Source organism: Numida meleagris, chromosome 12, assembly GCF_002078875.1.
Source record: "Numida meleagris isolate 19003 breed g44 Domestic line chromosome 12, NumMel1.0, whole genome shotgun sequence".
Classification (NCBI taxonomy): domain Eukaryota; kingdom Metazoa; phylum Chordata; class Aves; order Galliformes; family Numididae; genus Numida; species Numida meleagris.
Window position 1 is genome coordinate 16,970,412 of NC_034420.1, and position 12,511 is coordinate 16,982,922.

Consider the following 12,511-nt stretch of genomic DNA (forward strand, 5'->3'; position numbering starts at 1 on the left):
CTGACCCCTCCCAGAGCCGTGCTGTGGGATGCTACACGTTATGGGCAAGGCTGCAATCTTACTCCACTTTTCTTCTGTAAGGCAACTGCTAAGTGTCTTCAGGCAGGAGCCAAAACAGCAAGAACATTTCCAAATTTCCCATGTGACAGTTTAATCATGTAGCTACAATGTTTGAGAGAAAATGAACATCTTGAGTTCCTCCCTGGAACTGGAACGCTCAAATGCCTATTCCCAGCCAACAAGAAACTACAGATGGGTAGGAAAACAGAACCACCCCTGAATGCAGACCCAGGTAAGCCAGCACGACAGCATCAGTCTATAAAGGTGAAGACTCCACTGCAAAAGTACGAGACCTGGATTAGCTCAAGCACTGCTAGCGCTTTGTCTACGAGGGCTCTGAAGGACATCAAATACGAAGACAGACGTTAAAGCCCAATAAAAAAAACCCGTAATTTGTAATTAACGTACGCGTACGCTACCTGGTATTGCCTTTGCCCACTTGACTGCAGCCACGACTTGCCGTCCTCCCAGCATGTTGAGGGTTGACAGGATGCGCCAGCTCGAGTCGGGCAGCGTGCTGTCATAGCCCGAGTACAGCACTTCTGGCTCAATCACCTCCAGCAGCGACACCAGGGTGGGGGTGAGCTGCGGCAGCGACGCGGGAACCACGCTCTTGTTTCCAGCAGCTTCAGCAGCGTCCCTGGCGCCCGTGGCAGTGGCCTGCTGGATTCCTTTTATCTTCTTCTTCGTTTTGCGAGCTAGGAAAGATGGAATAACTGGGGTCAGGTAACGGAAAGTAACCACACGCCAATCCACACGTAGCGGAGGAAACGCTGCTTTGTTTTTCCCGTGTTTGTAGGTTGGGCAATTGAAATGCTCAAGGATTTTTTTCATAAAACTGTAAATAATTTCACTTCAATATTTACCAATCTTCCTGTGAAAATAAGTTTATTTCACATTTTAATCGGAGTCACATTTATCCCAAAATTCTCTGTAATGACTGCAAGGAGGACAAAGACGAGGCCCAGCCCCAACCTTTACACGCAGAAGCTCAGTAAGGCTTCACGTGACAGAACAGCACCGGCTTGGAAAAGACTTGCAGGAGTGGGCACGTTGTCATTTCCTTAGTAAATTAAGTGCAGAAACCATACAGAAAGAAGGAAAAAATATATATTTAATGGGTAAGAAGTGACTCAGTCCCTCAAGCCAGGGAAAACATTTTTTGAAATGCTGGGCAGGAGCAGATTTCTCGCTTGCCAGCTTCCTTGGATATAAATCACTGCTGTATAATTAAACCATTACGTTCATACGCCAAATAAATAAAACGTCACACAGAGATGTTAACCATAAACTAGAAGCTGAAGCAACAGTTGTCAATAACGAGATCTCCTACCTGGGCTCTCCTGGAGGCTGAACTGAACGGACTATTTGGATGAGACCAGAATGAAACCCAGTTCTTTTCCTTTCTACCAATTAATTGATGGATTTCTGTTCTGCAACTCCAAAGATAAACCAGTAGCACAGGAAAACATTGCATAAAGTGGTTTCATGTTTATTAAGTTTCTGCTGATCTAGTCGGTGTCTCTAATAGCCAGAAGTCTCCTAACTCTGTAGCTTAACAGAATACAATAATCCCCTCCAGACCACGCTTCTCCCACTGGCTAGGAGAGACTCTTCAGAATCTTAACAAATTCTCTCTGGACTCTGCATAAACCGAATTTCTGCAAAAGCTTGGATACTGTCCACATCGCCTGCAATTTTCATGGTGGAACAGCAATAATTATTTCTTTGGAGCAAAGAGCTTCTTTCTGTTGCTATTTTTCTTTCCTTTATGTATTTATACACACACATACATTTGCCATCACCCTTGTTCTCAAAAGCAAACAAACTGCTTTTTTAAATGAACTTAAATTTATGTGCACATGCCTACAGGTTAACGCAGACACCTAGGATGGAATACTTCCAGACCAGAAAGTCTGGTAAAATTACAATCAAAGAAATATCTGATAAGATAAAGTATTGTGCAAGAATGTTATTAAGCAACACTACTAAACCTCACTTAGATATATTGTTGTAACACACAAAAAAAGGAAGGTTTATACTTTCAAATATAAAAACACCGCAAATTAAAAACCAGCTCCTTAAGGCAAAATGCAAAAGATAAACCCTACAGATAAACTTGGCACAGAAATAAGCCCCAGCATCCAAGAACCTCTGCTGGAAGGGAACAGAGCAGCTGCAGTGCGGGTCAGTGTGGCCGTGCCGGGTCCCTGCCGCCCGCCGGCAGCTCCTGCTGCGGACACCGCAGACCAGCAGCCAAGTGCCAAGGGATTCCCGAGCTGCCCACAGCCAGGTTAAAAATTCCAATGCAGCTGAAAAGATGGAGACTGCTGTGAGATGTTACAGAGGATGAGGTGGATGAGGTCTGTCCCACCTCACGGAGGGGCCCCTCCACCGGGACGGCCGGACACGGCTGCAAGGTCCCAGCTGCGCAGCAGGGACATGACCCCATCTCACGGAGCGACCTCTGAACCAGGACAGGGCAACACAGCTCTGCATGCAGAAGGGCTCTGCCGTGGAAGGGACGCGCAGTCCAGCTGTGCGATGCCGGCTGGCCGGCCTGCCACGTGGCAAACCCACAGCATCTCTACAGCCCCACAACAAACGCTGAGGAGCAGCCCACGGGCACGACCCCCACTAAAACCAGTGACACTATGGGGAACAGAAGAAAAGCTCTGGAGGCAAAAGTTCAGCAGTAAAGAGAATGTGAAGATCAAGACCTTCATGGAAATACCGCCTCACAACACCACACGGAATGCTCCCACTGTCGTAAGCGGAGGAGACTGCGCACCTCTGAGAGCAGGACCTCGAAAGGCAAAAACCACTGCAGCTGCAGGGCAGGGCAATTAATATTACTAGAAATAGGAAGAGATCCTTCAAAAAAACTTGAAATCGTTTCAAAATGAAGACGGCAGAAAATAACATCAATTGCCAAGAGTTTAACTATAAAATGCAGTGTGAAAAGCCAAAAAAGATTTTGCGATGACTTATTATGGGCACAAAACCTAACGATAAATTGTTTTTTCAAATGCGTTGGAAAGCAAATGGGTGCCACATAATGGCTAGGGTCAATTAGTGATGGAAGCAGGAAACGGGAATTCAATGAAATAAAGGCTATAGGACAGAATAACATCATTCTGCTGAAATCTCTGGTACCTGAAGCTGATAGTTGTGCATTTTCCCAATGCCCCCAACTCAAAAAAAAAAAAAAAACATAGCACAAAAAAGTTCCAGAAAATGGAGATAAGAAGTGTCAAACGTGTGGCTCGTAAGGCAAATGAGAACAGAAAATGATTAAGCAGCATGGTTTAGGTGTACAAGGAAGCATTTTGGCTCCGCACTGTTATGCACTTCATGCTGCCCTCCAGACCTCTCTTCCACTGCTTCTTTTGTGCCACCAGTTCACCATCTGCTCAGATCTGCCTGATAACCTGCTGCTTTCACAGTTCTTTCTTTTTCTCCTTCTCACACCACCTTGGGATCTAACGTTTTCTCTTTGCTCCATTTCTAGATCTCTCTTCCCTCAGCCATGAAAGCAATTTTCTCTTTTTCAATACCCATCTTCCAGAAAGTCGCTCCTCTCCAGGAGCCTTTGTGCCAAACCTCAGACAAGGAAACCTCCCTCTGGCTGCAGCGTGACTTCTGCTGGCTCCCGGTCTGCCCGGCTGCTCAGCCTCACACCTCCAACACCGCTGGGACCCCAGCGCCCGCCCCGCTGCCCAGCTGCGTGCCCTGCAGAGACCCCCACCGACAGCCCCCAGCTGCAAGGACCTAGCCAGGACCCAGCGTGCTGAGTGTGGCTGTCAGCCTCCATGCACACAGACCCCGCTGATACGTACACAAAGCACCACCTCTCCTCCCGAGGGGGGGATTTACGCGTAAGCGCGGCGTGGGGGAAGTGTTTCTGCCAGCTGGGTTCTCTCCCTTTGCTGGGAAGGATGGGCAGCAGACACCAGCCGGGCAGAAACACAGGGCCCTGACTGCGGGGAGGAGCAGAAGAGCAGCAGGAAAGGACACGCGAACGTGGGCTCCTGTACGAGCACTACCCATCGCTAACACAACTCACCACTTCCACTCTACTGAAGGGTGTTTTCACTGAAATGAAAACAAGTTCATATTAACAAACATTTTTGACATTTTTATTTTATCTGCCAACTTTGATGATGCAAGTTATCACGATTACCATGATAACTGTGCTAGTAAATACAGCATTAATCTCTACGGCTCAAGGAAAAATATCGAACATGAAACGTAGCTGACACCAGTAAAAAACCTTCATGCCTTTTGAGAGCCGGTGCTGAATCTCTAGCTGATGTGGTCTCCAGTTTCTCATTAGCCATCCACAACTGAGCAGAGAACAAATATGCGCTGGCGTATTTATATTTCTTTAGTAGATTATCTTTTCTAGAGACCCTCTCAGACATTTAAGAACAAGAATCCACAGCATGAATAAAAATAATTGCCTTTTCTTCAGCTTGAAGATGCAAGGCCCGCTCCAATTTTAGATACACGCCGGGGCATTCCCTCCCATTTGTGGTTTTCAGCATCAAGTCACTTTCCCAAGTAAGAATAGGCAGGCATGGCACTTCCCTACAAGACCTCTGCTAGAGTTCTGCTGTCTCAGATTCACCGAAAAAGCAACAAGATATATGTGCTGACAGGAAGAAAAAATAACCCCGTTTCGTGTGCATGACTCACTTCTGCTGCGCACAGGGGGAGATAAAGCGAATGAGTGGGGATAGGAAAGCACGGGAGAAATTTCAGCACTAAAAATCTTACTTTCATTAAAACGCTGCTGCACACCACTCAGTGCGGTACTTTTACCGTATTGAAGTGCTGCTTCCTGAACAGCAGGACCTTTCCCGGACTCAGAAATCAGGGGATCAGAACACTGTGAATTACCTTCGAGGTTCATGCCCGCCTGAAGGCATTTCCGATAGCGGCACGCCGGGCAGTTCTTCCTCCGAATTTTGTCAATAATGCAATCGTTCCTTCCAGCGCAGAGATAGTTGTGCTGCCCTGCATTCAAAGAACACAGAGAATAATCACCAGGCTCGCAATCAGATGAAGTCATTCACCGTTTCCGCAGCATTAAGGAACTGGGGCCTATGGGATGTCCCTACTCACCGCACTTCATTTATTGCAAAACAAAATCAGTATCCAGATGATTCCCAGCAACTACAAATCCAGCACTCTTCCAGCATTTACACACCGATGCCAACACGCTTAGGGAGAAATCCTATTTTCTGTTTGTTAATGTTAGGCAAGTTCTATTTTTACAGCTCTTTTTCTCTTACATTTCTCCAAGCTAGGAGAAAGCTCTAAGCCTCTATGGCATGTTTACAATTTCCCTGAATGATTTCACATGAGATATAAATAACATTCACAAACACATTTGGAAAGTATACATTTCAACATCTCTCCTGACATACAGAAATAGCTGTCACCGCTCCAGAAGCCGAGAAGCCTCCCTGACCCATTCAGAAGCGGACAACCGAGCTCTCCAACACCTGAATGGACCCTCAGATTCAGAAAAACTGACCCCAGGAATACAGCGACCCGAAGTACGTCTATTAAAATTAGTGTATTTTCCAAATATTCAGTTACTAACAACGAAGCTTAGGAGTCTTCCCACAGAAAAAAAATCCAATTCAGGAATTAGTTTCAAACCAACTGTGAAAGTTACAGGCATGCAGTCCATCCCTACAGCCCTCGTCAAACCTCTGAGAAGTGCTTCAGACGTCCTGATCCTCCAAGGAAGCCCCAAATGTTTTCTGAACAAAGCCCGCTGCCCTTTTCATGTAAGCAAGCAGCAGCAGCCTCACTGAGCCTTGTGCCGTGTTTGTGTTCTGCCAGAGAACAGACACGAGCCGTGGCTGACCGTACCGCTACTGGCACACCAACAGATGTGCAACACACGTATGCACACACGCGAACTACGGGCTGGTGAACATCTGCAGTTGTTGAAGTAGAACAGAGTAACTTCACAGTAGAACTGCAAGTGTATATCTCCAAGATATTCAGCAGAGATCATGATTTCACATGGTAAATACAGAACCTTCAGGTATAGATCTTCCTCAGACTCCCATTTTTTTTTCTAATGGAGTTCCATCTCCATGCAAGTATTTGGGTTCCTTATATCTACTACTTAGCCATTATTGCCTTTTTTTTTTCCAGATGGAAACTACATTATTTCTTCATATAACAGTAAAGCTCTTCTGTCACACGAGCATTTGGTGAAAAAAGAGGAGAAGCTCCTTCCACCTTCTGCTTCCCGTAGTCAGAACGCTGCCCAAAGACACGCCAGCCAGCCAAATGGGCACGTTTCAGTTACCCATGCTGCTTAAAAAACAAAGATGCTTAAACAACATGCTGGTGAAAGCTGGTAGCAAGCAAACTGAGTCACTTCCAGGAGAATTTACTGCAGATGTAAGCATTTTGCAGAGCATCCAGACAACACTGCTGCTCAGCACCACCCCAAGCACCAGCATGCCCCTGGGCTCTGACGGGTCGTGATAATGGGAGGAATGAAAGATTCTTTGGAACAGACTGGGAGAAAAGGGCTGGAGAACAAGCACAATCTGGAGCACTACAGGAGGCAGGGGTGTTGGAAGGGATTTAGCGCAGAGGGAAGGTGTGAGGATCTGAAGCAAGATGAAAGTGGAGGTGGGAGGAGGAAGGCGTGGGCTGGCAGGAGAGGTGGTGACAGGCGGGAGGTGCTGGGGCCGGGGCTGCAGAAACCCAAGCAGAAGGGCTCCGAGGCACCGCAAAAATAAGAACTAGAACAAGATAGCTTTTGCTATCCTGGATTCCTGAAGAAAGGACCTTTGTGTGAGAACGGGTATAAATACAGAACAGCTGACCCACCTTCATCCTCCCTCTTTTCCTCTAGTTCTACTGTTTGCTGAAAGAAATACACCTCATATTGGTTTCCTAGACACTGATACTTTCAGTTTCTGTAACCACTTCCATCGCAGTGTACATGACTGCAAACAAAGCTGCAAAAGAAGTGTTTCCAGGCTTACAGCTTGGTAACAAATGCGCAGTTTGCTGGATCTGTACACTAACAGATGCTTGGCAGATATTAATGAAAGCAATTCTGCAGAAACAAATTCTTTCTGCATTTATTCCCAATAAGAAAAATTCCTGCAAGAGTTAAAACCAAGTTTTTTTTTGTCCCTTAAGGTGAATATTAAAACTCACAGATCCTTTAAGAGCTCCTGAAAACACCCGTGATGTCTAATCTTAAGGATTACGGCTGGGACAATCTGGAACAATAAGAAAATGAAAGTGCAGGTAAACCTTGAGGAGCGTGTTGCAGTTCTACAGCTCCAGCCCTGCTTGATGTATTTAACACCAACACGGCTGGTACAAGATGTGGCAAAGTCACGCCACCCATCAGCAGAAATCACTGGACCCATTTCTTCCCGTATCAATACTTTCATCACCTGTTAACACTTCGGAACAGGCAGAACTGTTGCTATGACACGCTCAGCTGCCACGCAGCGCTGCTCCTGGGGGACATCCAGCGCCCTTATTTCACTCCAAGCTACAGACGATTATTTGTCCCAACAAGGAGCCCGGTGCAGACGGGAGCACAGCTCAGACAGGACAAGACAAGAGCCAAGGACAGCTCAGTGCTTTGTACTGGAGCTAGTTCTCATGGTACTTGACAAACAGCTTCAGCGTGCCACGGATACGCCATCCTTCCCATGGAGGCTAGCAGCACTGCCTGCAAACTCCACTCCTCGGATCCCTCTGAGAGAGGCTCTGTGCTTCCATGCAGCTTCCCACTGCGATATTACATTTCCTATTGCTTTGGGTGAGCTGGGAGCACAGGGAAAGTACTTCTAAGGACGGAATGCCGATACATCTTTGTGAAACACAGCCTTCCCTCTTCTCAAGCGAAATCCAGCTTGCAAAAATGTTAGCAAAAAAATGACAGCCTGACTCATTTCATCATGCCCAGTAGGGTCTGTCTGAAACAGGCACGAGACGGGAAGCCCTGTGCGAGGGATTTCCTGCATTGCGTAACAGCAGCACAGGAACCGCTGCTGCCCTTTCGAAGCATGGCGATGAGCTCTGTGCTCCCCCTGTCTCTGATGCCGATACTGCGGCGAAGAGCCGGGCAGGCACAGCGCCCACGGAGCAGAGCGGCCGCTCCTCTGCACCGCTACGGGTTCCCATTTCAAACTGCAGCATCGCCGTTTTCCTCCTGGGCTTACAGAGAAATCTCAAGGACCCAAACCCACACACGCACCTCTGTGTTACCTCGTACACACCTTACACAGATGTGACACAGCCGGCACTGCTGACAGGAAACACCGTAGAACTGTCACAACCTTGCAGAACAGCTACCGAATTTCACACACATCACCATACACAAATCAACTACAACTCACAACCGCAAACTAGGGATTTAACGCACACAGATACGCCTGTATATAAATAGGACAGATAAACAAAAACAACAGTGAAAAAAAACGAGGGAAACAAAAAGCGAAGATAACAACGCACCCTTCTATGCGGAGTGAATGGGAGCATTTTTATAAATGTAAATGGAATCTATGCTTCAGATAATCACACCATTATCAATGTTATTTACTATGAAAAGAACAGCGATACCAGGGCTGGGATTTCCCAGGAGGATTTGAGCAATAACAAGGGCTCCAGCAGGACCGCACGGCCGGGCTTTGGTCATTCTGATACAGAATTGGATCCTGCAGTTTTAAACAGCACATTCATCAAACAAGTCTTACCTTCCACAGCTCTTTTGAAGAACACTTTGCAGCTGCCACAAGTAAGAACACCGTAATGACACCCAGAGGCCTCGTCAGAGCACACGAGGCAGAGCTTGGGAGGTGGTCCCGCAGTCGCTGAGGTTGTGGATGGAGAAGAGCTTACATCTGATCTCATTCCAGGGCTGCGAAAAAAGCCATGAAAATACGAATTAAGATCTGCGGCATATTGGCAAACACAATATAACTGTGAGAGATGGGCTGCCTTTATCCTCAAAGACTCGCAGCTCCACGCAGACAGTTCAACAGACCCAGAAACAGTTAAGCAGCGATTCCTGTAACACGTAAGTAAAGCTGCATGGATTGCTTTACTGCCCGTTTGACTACGTCAAGATTACTTCCCTTACCCATCTCTGAAGCCAAGTTTCCTGTGCAGTGATCCTGGTCTATAAAATCGACTCCTACAGCACGCTCTCATCCCATACTGCTTTCATTACGGTCGCATTCCCCACAGTCTGCATTAAGTCCTGCAAGAGCTTCCCTTCCGCTGCCAGCAGCGGGTTTTGTACCGGGACACTTCCATGCAAGAAACCGCAAATTGAGGCACACATTTATAATAATAAACGATCCTTTCACCCCAGCATTTCAGGAAAATAACAGTATTTCTTAATTTGAGGATGAGATATTCCTATGTAAACACCCAGTCCATCAGTGAAGGGTTAAGTTCTTAAAGAACTACTGGGAGGACAACACACAACCCAGCACAGCCACCTCCGAGCTGCTTCTGACTGTAAGGGCTGAGCCAGCAGCAGCTCTGCACTGCGCTGATGGTAGGGCCTGATTATTCAGCACAGAGCCCAGTGCCTCACCTGCTTCAGGCTGCCACGACACCTGAGCTCCCTACAGCTCACACTGCACATTCTGCTGAGTTTATTTTCACAAAAGTTTTACACTTCTAGATGAGATTTCTATACTGCATGCATGACTTCAAGTGACTCTAAAATTTGGTCCAGCAGGGTTCCAGCCACTTTCTAGATGAGGACAAAAATGACACTTGTTTTGAGCCTCTGGTGCCTTCATTCAGAAAGGCTCTGGAACACCTTTATTCCCTAAAGAGGACTCAAAATTTGAACGTGGGCTGACTTTTTAACAGAATATTCCTTTTCCTCTCCTAAAGGAAATCTGACTGGATTTGGTCAGACATTTAAAAAATACCACAGTCCTCAAGCATTCACAAAAAAAATTAAATTCCAGCACAAATGAAAACACTTCAGCACCCTGAGGGCTTGAATTTTGAAGTCAGCTCTTAACACTGCGTCCCCAGCGAGCAATTGAGAAACAGCCAATAGTGCAGGAGCACTGCGGGGAATACGCTAGGGCACGGGGCAGAGCAGAAGTGAAGGACGGACAGCAGCAGCACAGCGATGGGGACCTGCTGGAGTAACCTGGTACAAAGGCTGGTGAGCAGGAATTCGTCTAAACAGAAAGAGCAAGAATGGAACAAGGGGTGGAGAGAAGGCTTCAGTAAGAAAGGTTGGCAGCCAGAGTGAGGCAGAATGAGTTGAGCTTGGGGAAAACGGGAAGAAAGCCCACCCAGGAAACACCAGTCCTCCCCAGAACTTGGAAGAGGACTCAGCTCCGTCACATCAGCCCTTCGCTTTCAGAAAATATCTGTGAAACGCAGCAACACTTTCTCTATTCTATTACTCTACAAAGATGACGACAACTGTCATCACCATCATTAGCTATCTGTCAACTAAAGTGGCACTCATCAATAGATTACAACCCTGTTTATGATCCATAGGATGGCTTTTCTATGTTTTCTAATTAATTTGTCATCTCTCAAGGAGCATAAAAATATAATAAAATATTTGGGTTGCACAATCAAGCACACAACACCCAAGTAATGGCAGAATGGAATTCACCCCGGTTACGTTCATCTGATGTCCTTACAAACACACGTCTTTAATTACACACTCACACTCATTTCTACGAAGCGTGCCTGCCCTCCTCAGCACCGAAGCGCTCCAGGAATGTGTCACGTAACGACGGAGCCTGCCGCTCGCTAGGGCCCATCTCCCCTCAGGAGATGGTTTGCAAGAGTGGCGACAGTTTTGCAAGAGAAGTGACCTCACGGGTAAGGAAGTTGAGGACTGAAATCTATTTCTGCTTCTAATCACTAAGCGGCATGCGATGGTGCTCGATTAGGACAAACCGAAGCCGGCCACAACAAGCAGCTGGTCGCTCCCTGCCTCTGTAACGCGCAGCCGGAGCCCGGCGTGCTCCTCCAGGGGAGGTCAGTGCATGGGATCCGACCCGGGCTGCACGGCCCCGCTTGGCAAAGTGCGCGTCCTGGGGCTGCTGTCCATCACGGCAAACAATTAACAGTGATCAGTGCCACAATTCTCACTCTGTATTAGTTGGGTCCGATTCACACCTTGCACTCTATAGAGCAGAGAGCTGCTGGATGATGTGGTTTGTGGTCATGTAATTAAAGATTCGGGCCCATGGCACCTCTTCTTACACTACAATCCCCAGTTCAAACACTGCAATGTGAGCAGAGAGCATAGAACGTAAATAAGGCATGCATCACTTGAGAGCTCCAGATCATGGAAACGTTTAAAAATGAGAAAGAGAGGGAAGCATCTTTTTCTATGTGCAGTTTTGAAGACAACTAATACAGATACAAAAAATGGAGCTCTTGTGAATTGATGATAAAGACATTTTCAAGGAATCACTCATAAACTGTCACTGAAATGATGGTAGTGCCAAACATACACTGCTGAAAGTTTTCAGTCACCTTTAATGATTAATTGGGCTCATCTTCCATACAAGTATCATTGAAATTGTTACATGATAAAGACAACAGACAGATAGATACTAAATAGAGCTAAATAGAACAACAGAACTAAAACCAAATGATTATATCAGTTAATAAAGCAGTAGCCAACAAACTAATCTGGGCTTCTGGCATATCTTTCAAGCTTGGCTCTACCAGATAAGGCCAATATTTACTAACGGAGAGGAAAACTGCCCAACGCTAACAGTCCCTCCTTGCCTCCTGCTTGCCCCAGGTACAGCAACAGGAGCGAACCCTGAGCATGATCTCACCCAGGAGCCTCATGGATCCGATCCGCAGCCAAAGTGAGCACTTAATGCATGGAACAGCCCTGCACCCTCAGCAACCTCGTCTGGGTTCAGTATAAATATCTGACATACAAAGTCACAGGAAGAAGGAGTGTAAGACAAAAGAACTGCTTCCCAAGTGGTTGTGTTCCCTCCTCAAGAACTGAGGATTTACACTCCGTGATAATATTACAATTATTGTTATCTTTTGCTTATTTGCAAAAGTGTTTCATAACTCAGCAAAATCCTAATAAACTATGATTCTCACTTAAATGGAAGAAAACATAAACAAGTCCAAATGGGAGAGTAAAACATTCTGAAATGTAATGGTTCCAAGTCCATAAAACTAGTTATTGTTTATTCTTGGAGGCAAGAATTAACGAGGAAAGGGGACTGAGTTCCACTCCCATACACTTTCAGAAGTTATTCATAGCTAAACAAGTTTTATTTGCACAGATACATTTGTTTACAATTTCTCCTCCAGGAAACACACGGAGGGAAATGGGAAGACCTGAAGAAGACGCAGCTCCAGTAACCAGGCCTGTACAAACCACGCTGTTTATCTAAGTCCATTCCTTTGTTAATCA

General features: G+C 46.3%; 1 protein-coding gene across 1 annotated transcript in view; it reads right to left on the reverse strand.

Annotated features, from left to right (window-relative positions):
* NR3C1 (nuclear receptor subfamily 3 group C member 1) overlaps nucleotides 1–12,511 on the reverse strand; it is a 56,330-nt gene that overhangs the window by 14,711 nt on the left and 29,108 nt on the right. The window contains exons 3-5 of the mRNA XM_021410508.1: nucleotides 8,820–8,983; nucleotides 4,963–5,079; nucleotides 480–758 (exon numbers count right to left, since the gene is read on the reverse strand). Coding sequence (XP_021266183.1) covers nucleotides 480–758; nucleotides 4,963–5,079; nucleotides 8,820–8,983 — 560 coding nt within the window. The remainder of the gene's footprint in view (nucleotides 1–479; nucleotides 759–4,962; nucleotides 5,080–8,819; nucleotides 8,984–12,511) is intronic.